The sequence below is a fragment of the Salmo trutta genome, unplaced genomic scaffold, assembly GCF_901001165.1.
Source record: "Salmo trutta unplaced genomic scaffold, fSalTru1.1, whole genome shotgun sequence".
NCBI lineage: Eukaryota > Metazoa > Chordata > Actinopteri > Salmoniformes > Salmonidae > Salmo > Salmo trutta.
In genome coordinates, this window is record NW_021822677.1 from 306,710 (window position 1) to 328,342 (window position 21,633).

The 21,633-nt window shown below is 42.7% G+C and overlaps 1 protein-coding gene and 1 long non-coding RNA gene across 2 annotated transcripts; one reads left to right on the forward strand and one right to left on the reverse strand.

Annotated features, from left to right (window-relative positions):
- Positions 1–907: 907 nt before the first annotated feature.
- On the forward strand, positions 908–1,500 carry LOC115183192 (uncharacterized). Its single transcript, XR_003873995.1, has 2 exons — positions 908–982; positions 1,030–1,500. It is a non-coding gene; the product is annotated as an uncharacterized LOC115183192 (long non-coding RNA).
- Positions 1,501–1,804: 304 nt separating this feature from the next.
- Positions 1,805–20,780, reverse strand: LOC115183190 (uncharacterized). Its single transcript, XM_029744531.1, has 13 exons — positions 20,767–20,780; positions 16,131–16,192; positions 15,432–15,580; positions 15,109–15,237; positions 14,850–14,961; positions 14,685–14,751; positions 14,539–14,585; positions 13,464–13,645; positions 13,220–13,333; positions 4,629–4,915; positions 4,398–4,496; positions 2,835–2,913; positions 1,805–2,081 (listed from the first exon to the last, which is right to left on the reverse strand). Exons 2-13 carry the CDS (start codon positions 16,177–16,179, stop codon positions 2,070–2,072), a joined length of 1,326 nt encoding a protein of 441 aa, XP_029600391.1. The 5' UTR covers positions 16,180–16,192; positions 20,767–20,780; the 3' UTR covers positions 1,805–2,069.
- Between the last annotated feature and the right edge of the window lie 853 nt (positions 20,781–21,633).

Here is a 21,633-nt window from a genome sequence, read left to right on the forward strand (position 1 = left end):
AAGAAGTCGAGGGACTGGAGGGTAGCATAGGCTGAGATGAACTCTGCCTTGTTGGCCGCAGACCGGCAGTTCCAGAGGCTGCCGGAGACCTGGAACTCCACGTGGGTCGTGCGCGCTGGGACCACCAGGTTAGAGTGGCAGCGGCCACGCGTGTGAAGCGTTTGTATGGCCTGTGCAGAGGGGAGAGAACAGGGATAGACAGACACATACTTGACAGGCTACAGAAGAGGCTACGCTAATGCAAAGGAGATTGGAATGACAAGTGGACTACACGTCTCGAATGTTCAGAAAGTTAAGCTTACGTTGCAAAGATCTTATTGACTAAAATGATACAGTACTGCTGGCTGGTGAAGTAGGCTAGCTAGCAGTGGCTGCGTTGTTGACTTTGAAAGTGTAGCTGGCTAGGTAACCTCGATAGTTTCAGTACTACACCTTATCATGATACAAAGGCAACTATGTAGCTAGCTAACATAACACTAGGTCATAACACTAGGTCATAACTGTATGCATTGTGGGGTATATTTATGAGACAGAATGGGCAGCTCTTTTATGTGCTTTATTATTCCATTGTACCATAGATGATAACTACAACAAACTTCCCACAGAACAAGGAGACCCATTGGAAAAGTTTCTTGTTCGACCTCAGCCCTCTCCCCTCATCAACCTGGTGCAGGGAGCTGGCTGGATGTACTGGTTCCCCCTGGTGGCCGTGAGCGGAGGTGCGCACACACACGTTTGGAGGTTGCGGTTGCACTACCAAGAATGAATAATTGGAGCGAATTCTGGACTCATGTTCTACCAACAATGAAACACTCACAGACGCCGACCCAGTATGGAATCCTGACATCAGCTGCTGTATTCACTCTAAAATCATTAATTGTATGCTTCTTTTTTCTTACCATGTAAATCTGGCAGGAGAAAACATCAGGTTTCTACCTATCCTCGCTCCTCACCATGTAAATCTGACTGGACAAAACATCAGGTTTCTAACTATCCTCACCATGTAAATCTGACAGGAGAAAACATCAGGTTTCTAACTATCCTCGCTCCTCGCCATGTAAATCTGACAGGAGAAAACATCAGGTTTCTAACTATCCTCGCCATGTAAATCTGACAGGAGAAAACATCAGGTTTCTAACTATCCTCGTTCCTCACCATGTAAATCTGACAGGAGAAAACATCAGGTTTCTAACTATCCTCGCTCCTCACCATGTAAATCTGACAGGAGAAAACATCAGGTTTCTAACTATCCTCGCTGCTCGCCATGTAAATCTGTCAACGTCATCCAGACCATAAATTCTGATATAAACCCTCTATTTTTCTCATTCCACTCGTCAGGATTGGAACTTCACACGTTATACCCAGAAGGGTGAAAGTGTTAACAGGAGTTACGTTTGGTACTTCCCAAAGAGAAAGGGTTTGATCTATTCATTTAAGAACAGGTTTACATAGAAACCATAATGTTAGCCAAGTTGTTTTGATTGTAAATCCAGGAAAAAATTAAAGACAGAATTTGAGGAAGACGTGATAGGGACAACTATTGTCTAATTGTTTGAAATCGATGGATCCAACATGAATATAAAACATGAACATAGGAAAAATACAATAGTTTATACAATGGAGCATTCAAAAACTGGTCCACTGACAGTGGGGCAATCTTAGCTTTTTCTGATTGGTCAATTCTTGGAAGCAATACCATCTGTTTATTGGCTAGCCAGAGCAATTCTTCTGATTGTGGAAGAGCACAGCAATGTGATTGGCTGTGTAATATTCATATTGCAACACCCATAAGAAAATACAGTTTTACATTTCACGCTGTTTCATTCTATGATTTTATTACCTAAATAGTTTTTTATTTTATTGTAGCTCCTTTGTTGACAATTATTAGATGTGTACATTCATTCTGTTTTTGCATTAATACAGTTTAAACAGTAGTTGTTGGGGGGGAAGTTTCAAACATAAAAGTGACATATTGGAATATGTCTGACAAGAGGAACAGTCCTGCCCAGTGTGAAAGCCAACACACACAGCCATACACACACAGCTCCCTGTATTCTACAGCTGCACTGCTACAGCTTCACCTAGAGAAGAGAGACAGAAACAAACAGATTTAAGGAACAGGACAAACAAGACCAATGAACGATAACACATTTTATCTGTAAGACTCTCCTGACATAGCTGTCCCAATAGAGTCACTATAAACCAGAAACGAACTGGCCATAAGAAAGTTTGGGGCCAGATGGTCCGGTCCATCTTTAAGCACAGTGGGCTGGTCTAAATTGGGGGTTTTGCAAACAATAACTGTTTTGGGAGGGGGGGCAGTGTGTTAGAAAATACATGTAAATGTTGAAAAGAAAAACAGTCACATTATCAATCACAGATCACTGCACCTGTATATAGCCCATCTGTAAATAGCCCATCCAACTACCTCATCCCCATACTGTATTTATGTATTTATCTTGCTCCTTTGCACCCCAGTATCTGTACTTGCACATTCATCTTTTGCACATCTATCCCTCCAGTGTTTAATTGCTACTTTGTAATTATTTCGCCCCTATGGCTTATTTATTGCCTTACCTCCCTTATCTTACCTCATTTGCACACACTGTATATAGACTTTTCTACTGTATTATTGACTGTATGTTTGTTTATTCCATGTGTAACTCTGTGTTGTTGTATGTGTCGAACTGCATTGCTTTATCTTGGCCAGGTCGCAGTTGTAAATGAGAACTTGTTCTCAACTAGCCTACCTGGTTAAATAAAGGTGCATTTTCTTTTTTTTAAATGTGCACAATCCTCGACTGATTTCAATACAAGATAAATATGTCACTCACCCTAACGTCAGGTCCAGACTCCACAGACCACAGGTTGGGTTGGTCTTCCACTTCCTCCTCGTCACCAGTGGGAAACCAACTAGGATAACATTACACAGACGGATTAGATTACATAAGATATTCATTGATTTATAGAATTGATTTGATATTTAAAAGTATTAGGACGCTCCATCCGGAGAACACATTATATATGACCTCAGATATATTACGCTGCCAGCTAGTAATACAGAGATGAACATCACAGAGATATTTAACATTAATACAGAGATCACCTGGTTAATGTGATACACGTGTTCTACTGTAGTGTTTCACTGAGAGCCTGAAATCCAAACCTGTTTTGTGCTAACATCCCAGCTAGCGCACAAAGTTGCGCCCCTTGTCCTATTTGTGCTTGGACTTTAAAAAAGTTAAGCTTAAAAAAGCTAAAACTTTTGTTAAAAGTATTATTGAAACATTCAGTGAACGTTTTAAAGAACTAAAAAAAAAACTCCAAATAACCTATAATTCCGTTTCTCTGAGCATTAAAATTAAACCTCACAGGAAAATGTTCGGGGAACCATGGTAAGACGTTCTCAGAAACGTCCCTGGAACCATTGTTAGACGTTCTCAGAACCTCCCTGGAACCATAGTAAGACGTTCTCAGAAACCTCCCTGGAATCATAGTAAGACGTTCTCAGAACCTCCCTGGAGCCATAGTTAGACGTTCTCAGAAACCTCACTGGAACCATAGTAAGACGTTCTCAGAAACCTCCCTGGAACCACAGTAAGACGTTCTCAGAAAACTCCCTGGAACCATAGTAAGACGTTCTCAGAAACCTCACTGGAACCATAGTAAGACGCTCTCAGAAACCTCCCTGGAACCGTAGTAAGACATTCTCAGAAACCTCACTGGAACCATAGTGAGACGTTCTCAGAAACCTCACTGGAACCATAGTAAGACGTTCTCAGAAACCTCCCTGGAACCATATTAAGACGTTCTCAGAAACCTCCCTGGAACCATAGTAAGACGTTCTCAGAAACCTCCCTGGAACCTAAAACTTAACGTTCCCAGAACAGGCTAAGTTTTCAGAATTCCGTTTTACCGTTCAGTAAAGTTATTGCTTCCTGCCCAGAACCAATGGTAAACCAAAAATGTACGTTCCCACAACTTCAACAAACCAAATTCCCTGGTTGGGATTCCACTTCCTGTACTCCATGTCATATGCCAAATTATGTTGACAAGGAGTAGAATGATATCACAAATTAGACTGGCACCCAGGCTATGGAGATCCGTAGGGTTGAGAGCCTGTTTTGAGAGGGAGACCTGGCAAGACTTGTTTAGCAGGACCAAGCTAACTGTAGAATTTGATAGCAGGACCTGGCTAACTGTAAACTTAGATAGCAGGACCTGGCTAACTGTAAACTTAGATAGCAGGACCAGGCTAACTGTAGACCTAAGTCAGGCTAACTGTAGACCTAAGTCAGGCTAACTGTAGACCTAAGTCAGGCTAGCTGTAGACCTAAGTCAGGCTAACTGAAAACCTAAGTCAGGCTAACTGTAGACCTAAGTTGGGCTAACCGCACCTGGAGGTGAAGAGAGCCTTCTCGTTGATCATCTGGACTCTGAAGATGTTGACAGCCTTATAGACATCTATCACATCCTGGTACTTCTCCAGTAGAGGCCTGGAGAGAGAGACAAGGTAAGAAAAGCGACACTCCACAATATCACGACACTTGACAAGATTAAACACAACAATGTGTTGTGAGTTGAGTTGAGACACTATAAACCTCCATAGGCTATAAACTTCAAGATACCTGTAATATGTCCCTGACTTGTCTTTCTGGTTCCTCTGGTCTGACTTCATGTCCTCTCCCCCCCACTGGTAGCAGGGGCAGGGGAAGAGGCTTAGCCAGGGGTAGAGGCAGGGCCTGGGGCCTGGTCTGGTCCTCTCTCCCAGGGGCAGGTTCTTTGCCAAGTAAGGTCTGAGCAGGGCTCTGGGCAGCAGAGACACCAGCCAGTAGATGGGCTCCTCATTCACAATGTCATGGAAGCTCTGGAGGTACTGACGCACGGCTGCAGAGGGCTGGATGGAGGACAGGTTCTGTAGGCAGGAGGAGGAGGAGGAGATGGAGGAGGAGGAAGAGAGACAGGGAGTTTACTATATGGTGATGGAAGGTCTGAAGGTACTGAAGCACAGCTGCAGAGGGCTGGATGGAGGACTGGTTCTGTAGGCAGACGGAGGAGGAGGAAAATCGAATTACATTTATTTGTCACATGCACTGAATACAACTGGTGTAGACTTTACTGTGAAATGCTAACAAGCCCTTCCCAAAGATGCAGAGTTAAAACATAACACAAATAAAAGTAACAGGAGGAATAAAATAAAGGTGGAGCTAAAAACAGGAAGTACCAGTACCAGATCAATGTGGAGCTATATACAGGAAGTACCAGATCAATGTGGAGCTATATACAGGAAGTACCAGATCAATGTGGAGCTATATACAGGAAGTACCAGTACCAGATCAATGTGGAGCTATATACAGGGAGTACCAGTACCAGATCATAATGGAGCTATATACAGGGAATACCAGTACCAGATCAATGTGGATCTATATAACGGAAGTACCAGTACCAGATCAATGTGGAGCTATATACAGGAAGTAACAGTACCAGATCAATATGGAGCTATATACAGGGAGAACCAGTACCAGATCAATGTGGATCTATATAACAGAAGTACCAGTACCAGATCAATGTGGAGCTATATACAGGGAGTACCAGTACCAGATCAATGTGGAGCTATGTACAGGAAGTACCCGTACCAGATCAATGTGGAGCTATATACAGGGAGTACCAGTACCAGATCAATGTGGATCTATATAACGGAAGTACCAGTACCAGATCAATGTGGAGCTATATACAGGGAGTACCAGTACCAGATCAATGTGGAGCTATATACAGGGAGTACCAGTACCAGATCAATGTGGAGCTATATACAGGGAGTACCAGTACCAGATCAAACGTGGAGCTATATACAGGAAGTACCAGTACCAGATCAATGTGGAGCTATATACAGGGAGTACCAGTACCAGATCAATGTGGAGCTATATACAGGAAGTACCAGATCAATGTGGAGCTATATACAGGAAGTACCAGTACCAGATCAATATGGAGCTATATACAGGGAGTACCAGTACCAGATCAATATGGAGCTATATACAGGAAGTACCAGTACCAGATCAATGTGGAGCTATATACAGGAAGTACCAGTACCAGATCAATGTGGAGCTATATACAGGGAATACCAGTACCAGATCAATGTGGAGCTATATACAGGGAGTACCAGTACCAGATCAATATGGAGCTATATACAGGAAGTACCAGTACCAGATCAATGTGCAGAGGTATAAGGCATTTGAGGTTGATACAGTATGTACATGAAGGCAGGGTAAAGTGACTATGCATCAGGATAGATAATACTAAGGTATTTGAAGTAGGTACAGTTGAAGTCGGAAGTTTACATACACTTAGGTTGTAGTCAGTAAAACTCATTTTTCAACCACTCCACAAATTTCTTGTCAACAAATTATAGTTTTGGCAAGTTGGTTAGGACATCTACATTGTGCATGACACAAGTGATTTTTCCAACAATTGTTTACAGACAGATTTATTTCACTTATATCTCACTGTATCACAATTCCAGTGGGTCAGAAGTGTACGTACACTAACTTGACTGTGCCTTTAAACAGTTGGGAAAATTCCAGAAAATGATGTCATGGCTTTGGAAGCTTCTGATAGGCTAGTAGAAAGAGGAGGAAGGGAAGCGCTACTAAGGTACACAATAGTACATTTTGGTAGACAGAAGGTGCTCTTTGGTGAAAGGAGTGAATTGGTCATCAGAAAGGAAGGAGGACCAAGGCACTCTTCATATAATTAATTAAAATACGTTTATATGTATGGCATGTTCAATAGAAACAAAGTTTTAAAAATCCAACGCGTTTCGCCTGCATGGCCTTCGTCAGGGAGTACAAAGAAATAATACAATGTCCTCTTTTGAACAGCTTTTCCAATTAGCCATAATTTGAAGAGGGAGTGGTTACAAAATTGATTGGACACACCTAGTAAGCAATACTATGCACGTCAAAAAGTGAAATACCGTAGCTATGTTATCATAAAAATACAACTCCAAGCTAGAAGTATCAGAAAACTTAGAAAGGTAGTTCTAACCTTAAATATGACTGGGAGAAGTGTGAAGAATAAGAAAGCAGTATATTCCATAGTACACTAGAACACAGCCAAACATGAACAACAACAGTCTAAACATAGCTGAGGGCAATTGAGCAAAGATATCCACTAGATGACAGCAAATGGACCTATCACGACCCTACAGGAAGGGTGAGAAATCCATATCTTCAATTAAACCAGGGTACTTAGTGGCCTGTAGTTTATAAATCCAAAAACTTTCCCTTTGGTTTAACTGTTTTAGACTGTCCCCTTTTCTAATAGAGGCTGGAACATGATCAATACCCATAGCTTGTAGGGAGGCAGGGTTGCCATGGTGTAAGGACTTGTAGTGCCTTGCCATGGGGTAGTATTTATTGCCTACCCGTATGGCATACTTGTGTTCCGCTAAGCGGTCTTGAAGGCGTCTCTTTGTCCGTCCAATTTAGAACACCTTGCACTGTGGACATTCCAATCTATAGATGGCATGAGTGGTTTTGCAGTTAATGAAATGCTTGGCGTAATACTCCATTTTGGAAGCAGTCTCAGCAAAACACTTTTTCTGTGCAATATTTCGGCAATGGTTGCACTGGTTACATTTAAAAGAGCCCTTGGGTTTGTGGTCAAGCCAAGTTTTTTGAGAGTCACCCAGAAGATAACTGTGGACTGATAGGCTAATTTACATCATTTGAGTCAATTGGAGGTGTACTTGTGGATGTATTTCAAGGCCTACAAACTCAGTGACTCTTTGCTTGACATCTATCCTGATGCATTGTCACTTTACCCTGCCTTCATGTACATACAGTTGAAGTCAAAAGTTTAAATACACCTTAGCCAAATACATTTAAATTCAGTTTTTCACAATTCCTGACATTTAATCCTGGTACAAATTCCCTGTTTTAGGATAGTTAGGATCACAACTTTATTTTAAGAATGTGAAAAGTCAGAATAATAGTAGAGAGTGATATATTTCAGCTATTATTTATTACGTCACATTCCCAGTGGGTCAGAAGTTTACATAAACTCAATTAGTATTTGGTAGCATTGCCTTCAAAATGTTTAACTTGGGTCAAAAGTTTCATGTAGCCTTCTACAACCTTCCCACAATAAGTTGGGTGAATTTTGGCCCATTCCTCCTGACAGAGCTGGTGTAACTGAATCAGGTTTGTAGGCGTCCTCGCTCGCACACACTTTTTCAATTCTGCCCACACATTTTCTATGGGATTGAGGTCAGGGATTTGTGATGACCACTCCAATACCTTGACTTTGTTAACCTTAAGCTATTTTACCACAACTTTGCAAGTATGCTTGGGTCATTGTCCATTTGGAAGACCCATTTGCGACCAAGGTTTAACTTCCTGACTGATGTTTTGAGATGTTGCTTCAATATATCCACATAATTTTGCCATCTATTTTGTGAAGCGCATCAGTCTCTACTGCAGCAAAGCACCCCCACAACATCATGCTGCCACCTTTTTTTATGGCGGTGTTGGAGCAGTGGCTTCTTCCTTGCTGAGCGGCCTTTCATGTTATGTCGATATAGGACTCGTTTTACTGTGGATATAGATACTTTTCTACCCGTTTTCTCCAGCATCTTCACCAGGTCCTTTGCTGTCGTTTTGCGATTGATTTGCACTTCTCACACAAAAATAAGTTCATCTCTAGGAGACAGAACACATCTCCTTCCTTAGCAGTATGACGGATGCGTACCTTCAGGCGTTTGGAAATTGCTCCCAAGGATGAACCAGACTTGTGGAGGTCTACAATTTGTTTTTTGAGGTCTTGACTGATTTCTTTTGATTTTCCCATGATGTCAAGGAAAGAGGCACTGAGTTTGAAGGTAGGCCTTTAAATACATCCACAGGTACACCTCCAATTGACTAAAATGATGTCAATTAGCCTATCAGATGCTTCTAAAGCCATGACATCATTTTCTGGAATTTTCCAAGCTGTTTAAAGGCACAGTCAACTTAGTGTATGTAAACTTCTGACCCACTGGAATTGTGATACAGTGAGTTAGAAGTGAAATAATCTGTCTGTAAACAATTGTTGGAAAAATGACTTGTGTCATGCACAAAGTAGATGTCCTAACCGTCTTGCGATAACTATAGTTTGTTAACAAGAAATTTGTGGAGAGGTTGAAAAACGAGTTTTATATCGACATAACCTAAGTGTATGTAAACTTAAGACACACTCACACACCACAACAAGAGAGACAACACGACACTACATAAAATGAGACCTAAGACAGAAATTCTATGAATATTACCGCCGTTATTCCTTTTTCATCAATCAGAGAGGCATGTTTATTCTTGATCCTGCTGAACGCACCCCTAGGTAGTTAACTATAGCTAGCTAATGAGGTAACATGACTGATCAAGGTGTAGCCTAAACAAATGGTTAACGGTCCGGTCCACAAGTAGCCTAGTTTTAGAACGGCCCGCGATATGCTTTATGAATGTAAAATGCAGCCTGCCAAATCATGATAAAAAGAAAAAACCGTAGCATCGGGGTTATGGGTCATGTCTTTTGAACAGTAGAATCAAGCCATTTTCTCTGAGGAAAAGAGGGAGACTTGGCTACAGACACTGTATATGAAATGCAGTGGTAAATGTGGGAGGGTTGAGTGAGACTACAAATTCAAAGACTACCTACTTTTCTATAGTCTATGGGACAAATCTACATTTACAGGTTGGGAGGGGGGGTCCAAAATAGGGCAGGGTTGTCCATGTTTTTTTGCTTTGGGGAGGGTTGTATGGTATTTTATTGGGCACAGGGGAGGGAAGTGCATTTTTCCCCTGGTTTACATTCACTCTTCTGCTTGTATTTTCCCTATAAACAATGGCTTGATTTACTTGAGATATTACCCTAATAAAGTTAATAAACGTTTGTGAAGGTTTGGTATGTTGTGGCTATTATTAAGCTTTAGCTACTGCGTAATTGTCACGGTTGTCGTCTTCGTCTTCCGACGATATAACGAAATCGTCGTCTGAAAATGTAGACCAATACGCAGCAGGTACGTGTATGCTCATATTTAGATTTATTCACTTACAAAAACCACTGAATACAAAATAACAAAACCACTAGAACAAACGAACAACTAACAGTCTGGCAAAGCCTAGGGCTGAACACAGAACAATCACCCACATTTATGAGACTCTCAATCAAAGGCAGATAGAAAACACCTGCCTTCAACTGAGAGTCCCAACACCAATTCACCAGACATAGAAACAGACATACTAGACTCCACATAGAACTACCTAGACATAAACCAAAACCCGGACATACTAAATCAAACACCCTTTACACAAACACACCACCCCGAACCACATAAAACAAATACCCTCTGTCACGCCCTGACCAAACTACAAAACAATTAACCTTATATACTGGCCAGGACGTGACAGTACCCCCCCCTTAAAGGTGCTACCCCAGAAGCACCTTAACACAAAAAAAATTACCCCCAAACAATACCCAAAAGAAAATTCCCCCTTACTAAAGGGAGGGAAGGGAGGGTGGCTGCCGTCAACGACGGCACTGTGCTACACCCCCCCTCCCCAACCCACCTATATTGGAGGCGGCTCCGGCTCAGGCCGTTCCAGGCTGTCTGGGCAGTCTGGCAGCTCGGGACGGTCAGGGCAGTCTGGCAACTCGGGACGGTCAGGGCAGTCTGGCAACTCGGGCAGGTCAGGGCAGTCTGTCAGCTCGGGGCAGTCTGGGCAGTCTGGCCACTCCGGCAGTTCAGGGCAGTCTGGCCACTCCGGCAGTTCAGGGCAGTCTGGCCACTCCGGCAGTTCAGGGCAGTCTGGCCACTCCGGCAGTTCAGGGCAGTCTGGCCACTCCGGCAGTTCAGGGCAGTCTGGCCACTCCGGCAGTTCAGGGCAGTCTGGCCACTCCGGCAGTTCAGGGCAGTCTGGCCACTCCGGCAGTTCAGGGCAGTCTGGCCACTCCGGCAGTTCAGGGCAGTCTGGCCACTCCGGCAGTTCAGGGCAGTCTGGCCACTCCGGCAGTTCAGGGCAGTCTGGCCACTCCGGCAGTTCAGGGCAGTCTGGCCACTCCGGCAGTTCAGGGCAGTCTGGCCACTCCGGCAGTTCAGGGCAGTCTGGCCACTCCGGCAGTTCAGCGCAGTCTGGCCACTCCGGCAGTTCAGCGCAGTCTGGCCACTCCGGCAGTTCAGCGCAGTCTGGCCACTCCGGCGACTGTTGACTGACGGGCAGCTCCGACGACTGTTGACTGACGGGCAGCTCCGACGACTGTTGACTGACGGGCAGCTCCGACGACTGTTGACTGACGGGCAGCTCCGACGACTGTTGACTGACGGGCAGCTCCGACGACTGTTGACTGACGGGCAGCTCCGACGACTGTTGACTGACGGGCAGCTCCGACGACTGTTGACTGACGGGCAGCTCCGACGACTGTTGACTGACGGGCAGCTCCGACGACTGTTGACTGACGGGCAGCTCCGACGACTGTTGACTGGCGGGCAGCTCCGACGACTGTTGACTGGCGGGCAGCTCCGACGACTGTTGACTGGCGGGCAGCTCCGACGACTGTTGACTGGCGGGCAGCTCCGACGACTGTTGACTGGCGAGGCTGGATTTACGCACTTGCCGTTTAGTGCGGGGAGCGGGAACAGGACGAGTCGGACTGGGTGGACGCACTTCCGGGTCCGCACGAGAGACAGGAGCTGGAACCCCAGGGCTATGGAGGCGCACAGCCGGTCTAGATCTTACCTCCTGCACAACCCGCCTTGGCTCGATGGAACTAGTAGCCCTGCACGAGCGGAGTGCTCGTACAGGGCAGACTGGGCTGTGCAGGGGCTTGATGGTAGCCGTGCGTAGAGCGGGAGTTGGGTAGCCTGGTCCTCGGAGGCGTACCGGCGACCAGATGCGCTGCGCAGGCATCCTCCTACCAGGCTGGATGCCCGCTCTAGCACGGCACCTGCGAGGGGCTGGAATAACTCGCACCGGACTGTGCGTGCGTATGGGTGAGATATTGCGCTTCTCAGCGAAACATGGCGCTCCCCACCTCATACGCTCCTCCATATAACCACGGGTAGCTGGCCTCCGGCTCTTCCTAGGCCTAGCCAAACTACCCGTGTGCCCCCCCCCAAAATTTTCTTGGGGGTGCCTCTCGTGCTTCAACGCCAGTCTTGTCCCTCGGAAACGTTCCCGGTCCATACCAGCCTTACTCCTATCCTCTCTCTCGCGTACCACCTGTTTCCAAGGAAGGCGATCTTTCCCTGCTTGGATCTCCTCCCAAGTGTAGGAGCCTTCTCCCTCCAAGATCTCCTCCCAAGTCCATCTCTCTCGTTTGTCCTCTTCGAAAATCCTCCGCTCCTTCCTCTGCTGCTTGGTCCTTTGGTGGTGGGTGATTCTGTCACGGTTGTCGTCTTCGTCTTCCGACGATATAACGAAATCGTCGTCTGAAAATGTAGACCAATACGCAGCAGGTACGTGTATGCTCATATTTAGATTTATTCACTTACAAAAACCACTGAATACAAAATAACAAAACCACTAGAACAAACGAACAACTAACAGTCTGGCAAAGCCTAGGGCTGAACACAGAACAATCACCCACATTTATGAGACTCTCAATCAAAGGCAGATAGAAAACACCTGCCTTCAACTGAGAGTCCCAACACCAATTCACCAGACATAGAAACAGACATACTAGACTCCACATAGAACTACCTAGACATAAACCAAAACCCGGACATACTAAATCAAACACCCTTTACACAAACACACCACCCCGAACCACATAAAACAAATACCCTCTGTCACGCCCTGACCAAACTACAAAACAATTAACCTTATATACTGGCCAGGACGTGACAGTAATATACTGTATATTAAGATATATTATCTTAAAATATATATTAAGAAATATTATCTTAAATTGTATATTAAGATATATTCTCTTAAATTGTATATTAAGATATATTATCTTAAATTGTATATTAAGATATATTCTCTTAAATTGTATATTAAGATATATTATCTTAAATTGTATATTAAGATATATAATCTTAAATTGTATATTAAGATATATTCTATTAAATTGTATATTAAGATATATTATCTTAAATTGTATATTAAGATATATTATGTTAAATTGTATATAAAGCTATATTATCTTAAATTATATATTAAGGGTGATTGTTATAACAGCTTCTTACCAGGTGTTGTGGAGTTTGGTTCTGGGCCTCCTTCAGAGACTCCTGGTAGCGTTGATGTGTTCTCTGGAGAAACTGCATGATGTCTGGTGGACCCTGGACTGTTCTGATCAGCACCTGGCTCATACACACATTTACACACACAGACCAACTTATCTTCAGATAGCTAGGGATGACAACCACGTATCACAGTCATAGTAAGTAAAACGTTACTGTATTTGTTTTTTTTAATGTATTTTCTTTTCACCTGCAGCATGGTGATGACTCTGTCCAGGTATAGCATCTCCTGGTGGCAGAAGTCAGCATAGCAGTGGGCAGGCAGACGTCTGGAATATATCCCTCTGAGGAAGGCTGAGTAGAGGGTCTCATCTGCTACTCTCTCACTGGTCTCCCACAGGACGTCATAAATACTCACCTCTTCAACCAGCTCTGGGCCGGGGGAGGGGGGAGAGAGAGAGAAAGATATATATTTTTGTTTGTATTGCTTTGGTGCAGTTTTCACAAGTATGTGGTAAATTTTAGCAACGCTTTGTACAAAACTCAAAACAGTTCATCAAAAAGACAGTTGTTTCAAAACTCTAAGCACATTTTTTAATTGAATATTACAACACATACAATCATACAGTCACTTATTCACCCAACTTAGTCAGTGTTTCATCTAGAAATACATGTTTCACATTGCTAGTTATATAGCAGTTGATTCAACAGTGGGAAGTTAGCTACATTAAACTAGTTCTATAGCAGTTAATTCAACAGTGGGAAGTTAGCTACATTAAACTAGTTATATAGCAGTTAATTCAACAGTGGGAAGTTAGCTACATTAAACTAGTTGATGCAGTTACCAAAACAGCTGTATAGTTTGACTGGTATAAGTTATTTCTGTTGTAATTTTAGATTTGAATAGCAGAGTAGACTAATAATATGCTCTACGTTTTTGTCGAAGCTACTGGGAAAGGGGTCAAAATAGCTGATTCGTGTCAAAGTCACATTGTTTAGAGTGAACAGAATGTTGGAAGTCAGATTTAAAATGGGAGATTTAAATAAAGGGAACTTTATAATGTTGAAGATATCCCATTAAAGAGGAACAGATTTTCTAGGAGGAAAAAAAGCTTAATAGTTTAAAAACAATTCCAGATCGGTCAACACGTTTTAAAGGGCAATGCGTTCACAAGTGTCATTAATCATCAGACAGTTGTCATCTTCTTAATGTCAGAGTGCCATTCAACAAGGAGCTGCACCTGTAACTAACCACTATCAGACATCAGAAACTTCTTGATCTCTTAGATCTGGCAAGCCTAGGCAATGGGACAAAACATTCCTACCTCTCTCGTGTGCTTTTTTCTGACTTGGTAATGCTGCTAAACCAGATCTAAAAGAAAATGAAGAAAATAAATACATGAATGTAATTTAGTGTTAATATGGTCTCTGTGAAAACATGTCCAGATACAAGACAGTGTTATCCTGCTACCTTGTCTCCATCGAACACACATAGAACCTCAGCTCTCCACAGGACACGTCATTCCAGCCCTGCCCACCTGTTGTCAAGGCAACAACAAATCACACTTCAGTTATTTCAATGTACTCAGAGTGTGTGTGTGTGTGTGTGTGTGTGTGTGTGTGTGTGTGTGTGTACCTCCAGTGTGTAGCTCCATACAGTTCTCCCCCTGTCCAGAGTTACTGGGCTCATCCTCCTCCCAGTAAACATCGTCAACAGCAGAGCCGTCACTCCACAGCCACATCCCCTCCTTATCACAGAAAAACATTGATTGGTTGATTCCACGGCTTTTTGTTTTTAAACAGAAAGTACATTGAGCTTTTGCCTGTGTAACCTGTAGACATTTGACAGATTGATTGACAGACTGACTGACTGATGAATTATTGACCCAGTTTACCTGAGCTGCATCGTAGCCTCCTATCCAGACCGGCTGGTATGTGTGTCTCCTGACCAGATCCTGGACAAACATCTGTTGACCAGGGCTGTGAACCGACACCAGGTTCCCTCTGTGCTGGGAGCAGTACGACTAGAGGGACAGCCAGAGAACACTGTGTTAGCTCGCTGAGCTAAAGCCCAGGCAGTACCTCAGGGAGCAAAGATCAATGCAGGCTAGAAATTGACATTTCCTGAAGTAAATGTGTGCTTGCTAGTCTTGAAGTATCAATGGTTGTGAAATAGTAGTAGTAATTAGTAATTGTCTCTCCCTGTTACAAGTGTTACCTCTGCAGTGGCCCAGGTGGCCCAGACGGGGTAGAAGGAGAAGCAGCGATGCTCATTCTGATGCCACCCGGCTGGGCATGGTGACTGGGAGTCCACCCCTTCCACCTCCTCCTCTGTAGTGTTCACCACCCCCGAGGCAGCATCCACCCCTGGAAGAACAACAACACACACCGACAGTATGTACTGTTCAAGAGCTGTGGTTGACTTAGTTTACCTGGTACATTGAAGCAATTAATGGAATAATCCCAAAAGTGCAAACTAAGCTAGATCAAGTAGCACCTCAATTACTTTCTAGAATTTAAAGTTGTGTTTGACCAGATACCATGCAATTTTACAGTTAACAAATTGACAACAGACTTTCAGCACGCTTATAGAGAAGGACATTCAACATGCACGGCGTTTACAAAAATGGTTGATGATTGGCTGAGTGAAAATCATGATAAAAAGATTGTGGGAGCTGTTTTGTTAGACTTGTGTGTGGCCTTTGACGTTATCAATCAAAGTCTGATGCTGGAAAAATGTATGTGTTATGGCTTTACACCACCTGCTATATTGTGGATAAAGAGTTACCTGACCTTCCTAGTTAAATATAGGTTACATGGTTTTTTAAATTACAGAACACAGAAGGTGTTCTTTATCATTGAATTAAACTATTTACACACACACTGTTTCATTTCAAGTTTCAACTTTTATATTTACCTGTTGCGAGGTGCAGAGCCATCACTGCCCAACAAAGCAGCAGAGACATCCTAACAACCGATCTACAGAGGAAACAATGATATTATGTTACATAACATAACTTAACATTTAATAACCTTTAATAGTGTTAAAGGGATCATGAATACCATTTTAACGTCTCTGTGCGCATTATGAAGGAAGGTAGTGGTTGTTTCACGAGCAAATGCTATATAGCATTAGCACAATGACTGGAAGTCTCCAGGTACGGTAGCATTGCTAATGTACCTGTAGACTTCCAGTCATTGCGCTAGAATCGTACATTATGCATTTAACATAACTTAATTTAAAATTTTGCAATATTCTGAGTACATAGCCTGCCATCACGGCTAGCTAATTTGACACCCACCAAGTTTGGCCCTCACCAAACTCAGATTTACTATAAGAAAAATTGGATTACCTTTGCTGTTCTTCGTCAGAATGCACTCCCAGGAGTTCTACTTCAACAACAAATGTTGTTTTGGTTCCAAATAATCCATAGTTATATCCAAATAGCTCCGTTTTGTTCGTTCGTTCAAGTCACTATCCGAAGGGTGACGCGCGAGTGCATTTCGTGACATAAAATTTCAAAATATTCCATTACCGTACTTCGAAGCATGTCAAATGCTGTTTAAAATCTATTTTTATGCTACTTTTCTCTTAAAATAGCGATAATATTCCAACCGGGCGACGTTGTATTCATTCAAAGGCTGAAAGAAAAAAAAAGAGAATTCTCATGAACGCGCATCTCCAGTGTCACTGTTCTCAGCCTGACCACTCACAAATACTCCTGCTGTTCTTCGCCCAGAGACAGGAGACACGTCATTACACTTTCTGGCGCCTTCTGAGAGCCAATGGAAGCCTTAGAAAATGTCACGTTACAGCAGATATGCTGTATTTTCGATAGAGATGCAACAGAAGGAGAACAAATTGTCAGACAGGGCACTTCCTGTATGGAATCTTCTCAGGTTTTGGCCTGCCATATGAGTTCTGTTATACTCACAGACACCATTCAAACAGTTTTAGATATTTTAGAGTGTTTTCTATCCAAATCTACTAATTATATGCATATTCTCGTTTCTGGGCAAGAGTAGTAACCAGTTTAAATCGGGTACGTTTTTTATCCGGCCGTGCAAATACTTCCCCCTAGCCCCAACAGGTTTTAAGAGAGGTGTGTTTTCTGTTTCCCGTTCATGTAGCTTGATTTGATTGCCGTGTGTGTTTGTCTCCTGAGTGAGTTTCTAGCCCCATAGTTTGTTGTTTTCCCAGTGTTACTGTGATCCTTCTGTTACCGTTTCTCAGTAAAGTTTTTTAGTTTATCCTTAACCACTGATTCCTCGTCTGGTCTCTTCTCTGCTCCTGGGTCCAACCTCATATCGTCACAGGTAGGATTGGTATACAGAAGATAGCCCTTCTTGGTAAAAGACCAAGTCCATATTATGGCAAGAACAGCTCAAAGAGAAACAACAGTCCATCATTACTTTAAGACATGAATGTCAGTCAATACGGAACATTTCAAGAACTTTGAAAGTTTCTTCAAATGCAGTCGCAAAAACCATCAAACACTATGATGAAACTGGCTCTCATGAGGACGCCACAGGAAAGGAAGACCCAGTGTTACCTCTGCTTCAGAAGGTAAGTTCATTAGTTTCCAGCCTCAGATATTGCAGCCCAAATAAATGCTTCACAGATTTCAATTAACAGACATCTCAACATCAAGTGTTCAGAGGAGACTGCATGAATCAGGCATTCATGATCGAATTGCTACAAAGCAACCATTAGACCGGTGGAAACCTGTCCTTTGTTCTGATGAGTCCAAATTTCAGATTTTTGGTTCCAACTGCTGTGTCTTTGTGAGACGCAGAGTAGGTTAATGAAGGATATCTGCATGTGTGGTTCCCACAGTGAAGCATGAAATGGAGAAAGTGCTGTGGTGGTGCTTTGCTGTGACACTGTCAGTGATTTATTTACAATTTAAGATACACTTGACCAGCATGGCTACCACAGCATTCTGCAGCAATACACCATACCATCTGGTTTGATCTTAGTGGGACTATGATTTGTTTTCAACAGGACAATGACCCAGCACACATCCAGGCTGTGTAAGGACTATTTGACCAAGAATGAGAGTAATGGAGTGCTGCATCAGATGACCTGGCCTCCACAATCACCCACCCTCAACCCAATTGAGATGGTTTGGGATGAGTTGGACCGCAGAGTGAAGGAAAAGCAGCCAACAAGAGCTCAGCATATGTGGGAACCCAAGACTGTTGGAAAAGCATTCCAGGTGAAGCTGGTTGAGAGAATCTCAAGAGTGTGTAAAGTTGTCATCAAGACAAAGGGTGGCTACTTTGAAGAATCCAAAATCACAAATATATTTTGATTTGTTTAACACTTTTTTTACTACACGATGCCATATGAGTTATTTCATAGTTTTGATGCCTTCACTATTCTTCTACAATGTAGAAAACAGTAAAAAATTAAGAAAAAGCCTTGAATGAGGTGTGTCCAAACTTTTGACTTGTACTGTACATATTTACAAAAACATAGATGGGGTTTATGGGTGAGGAGAACGGAAACCATGTTTGAATAACAAGAACTGGCACACACTGCTCAGACTGACAGTGGAAATGGTTACGCCATTTGCTACAGTTAAAAGTGCTTGCTTCTCGCCCATCCTGGTCAAAACATCTTCCCCATATTGCAGGAGCAACATATTTATCTTAGAAAAGTGGACTGCCAGGACCGCATTTTACATTCATAAACCACGCCAATGGCTGTTTTAAAACTACTCGCGCGTCGAGGTTGCTGACCGTTTGTTTACACTTTGTTCAGTCACGTTACCTAATTGGCTAGCTGCAGTATCATTCATAACAATCTTCATAACACATTTAGTCAACATCATTCATAATGAGTTTTCAAAATAGAAGTCCCCTTAAAAAGATCTAAGTTTAGCATTTTCACTGCCACAGTAGCCAACCCTCTGAGACACTACTTACATAAAAGGCATTCACATTCACAGAGATAGCAGTTAGTGACTATGTGCGTTGAGTTTGTATGTTGCCTTTTCTGACAACAGTCCTTAGAATTATCATTAATAATCATATTGAATTAGACTTTTTATTTGCTAGTATCCAAGAAAAGGCAAATCGGACAGAATACCTGTCCTAGAGTGAGTTCTGGTCTAGAGCATCAATCATAAATGCCATGTTAGGCCTACAGTGTGTTCTCTGCCAAGATACTGAGAAACCAACCAAATTAGAAACCAAAACAACATGTGTTCTTAGGCTACTCTGGAACCAGTTAAAGTAGTTGGGAAAGGTTGATCGCCATATGCAATGACTAAAGTAAAGCTCCCTCTACTTTAACTTCATTTTTCTACAAGAGGTGGGGAAACGCATAGGTAAAATTATGGAAGGTGGATAAATGGTTTTTAAGTGCATTTACCCTCCACTTCATTACTGTCTGGAACCAAATAAGTTGGAATACACCATTGTTTGAATACCATGGCAACCATGTTTAAATTCCACAAACTGGAACACACTGCTTAGAGAGACAATGGAAAACAGGCTAAACAGTAACTCAGCAACAACCCAGAACAATCTGATCATAATCCTTTCAGGGAACTGAACTGGCTTCCATTTGATCTCTGGTTGATGCAGATCAAACTGTTAATGGTTTTTAAAGTAGTACATGACATTCAGTTACCTGTCTGGTCATTTTAATTTCATTACAGACTCTCATAGCATCACACCAGAGCCAGTGTTGCCAATATCAGACCGCTGCGCTATAGGAGCCTGGCTGGAAAAAGCTATTTCCTTAACACTGGTGCAGAGGAATGGAGTTGTGTACCAAAACAGATCAAAATCCATCCATAAGTTATGAAGTTAAGGCAAACCTTAAGGAATGTATTAAGACAGAACAGGCTAAGAGAAAGTATAATATTCTGAACAAAAATATAAACACAACATGTAAAGTCAAAGATCCCAGAAATGTTCCATACACACAAAAAGCTTATTTCTCTCAACATGTTGTGCACAAATTTATATACATCCTTGTTAGTGAGCATTTCTCCTTTGACAAGATAATCCATCCACCTGACAGGTGTGGCATATCAAGAAGCTGATTAAACAGCATGATCATTATACAGGTGTACATTCTGCTGGGGACAATAAAAGGCCACTCTAAAATGTGCAGTTTTGTCACAACAACACAATGCCACAGATGTCTCAAGTTTTGAGGGAGCATGCAATTGTCATGCTGACTGCAGGAATGTCCAACAGTGCTGTGGCCAGATAATTTCATGTAAACTTCTCAACCATAAGCCACCTCCAATGTCATTTTAGAGAATTTGGCAGGACATGCAACAGGTCTCACAACTGTAGAACATGTCTGACCACACCTGCACAGGAGCTTCATCTGGCTTCTTCACCTGCTGGATCATCTGAGACCAGCCACCCAGACAGCTGATGAAACTGTGGGTTTGCACAACCAAAGAATTTGTGCTCAAACTGTCAGAAACCGTCTCAGGGGAGCCCATCTGCGTGCTCGTCGAACTCGCCGATATTTTGACCTGACTGCAGTTCGGCATTGTAACTGACTTCAGTGGACAAATGCTCACCTTTGATGGTCACGCTGGAGAAGTGTGCTCTTCACGAAAGAATCCCGGTTTCAACTGTACCGGGCAGATGGCAGACACTGTGTATGGTGTCGTATTGGTAAGTGGTTTGCTGATGTCAACGTTGTGAACAGAGTGTCCCACGGTGGCAGGGGGGTTATGGTATGGGGCAGGCATAAACTACAATGAACACAATTGCATTTTATCAATGGTAATTTGAATGCACAGAGATACCTTGACGAGATCCTGAGGCCCCTTGTCGTGCCATTCATCCGCCGCCGTCACCTCATGTTTCAGCATTATTATGCACGGCCCCATGTCGCAAGGATCTGTACACAATTCCAGGAAGCTGTACATGTCTCAATTCTTCCATGGCCTGCACACTCACCAGATATGTCAATCAGTGAGCATGTTTTGGGACGCTCTGCATCAACAGAATTCCACCTGCCACAATCAACAGCCTGATCAACTCTAGGCGAAGGAGATGTGTGAGGCAAATGATGGTTACACCAGATACTGACTAGCTGTCTGATCCACACCCATACCTTTTATAAAGTTATCTTTGACCAACAGATGCATATCTGTATTTGCAGTCATGTTGAATCCATAGATAAGGGCTAATGAATGAATTTACATTGACTGGTTTCCTTATAAGAACTGTAACTCAGTAAAATCTTTTAAATTGTTGCATGTTGAGTTGATATTTTTTGTTCAATGTAGTATTAATGAAACTATTTGTATTCATATTATAATTTTGTGTATATATTTTGTTATTATGTATTTTCAATTTTAACTTGTCATCTTCAATCATTTTAAATGGATTGTATACATCTGTGGTTGTATTGTGTTTTTACATTGTCAAATCTAATC

Excerpts from the sequence above, each read along its gene's own strand:
- LOC115183190 (XM_029744531.1), bottom strand. The coding sequence starts at position 16,179 with ATGTCTCTGCTGCTTTGTTGGGCAGTGATGGCTCTGCACCTCGCAACA. Across the intron at positions 15,581-16,130 it reads GGCTCTGCACCTCGCAACAG|GGGTGGATGCTGCCTCGGGG; the intron begins GTAAATATAAAA and ends TTGTTCTTCCAG. Across the intron at positions 14,962-15,108 it reads GAGGCTACGATGCAGCTCAG|GAGGGGATGTGGCTGTGGAG; the intron begins GTAAACTGGGTC and ends TTCTGTGATAAG.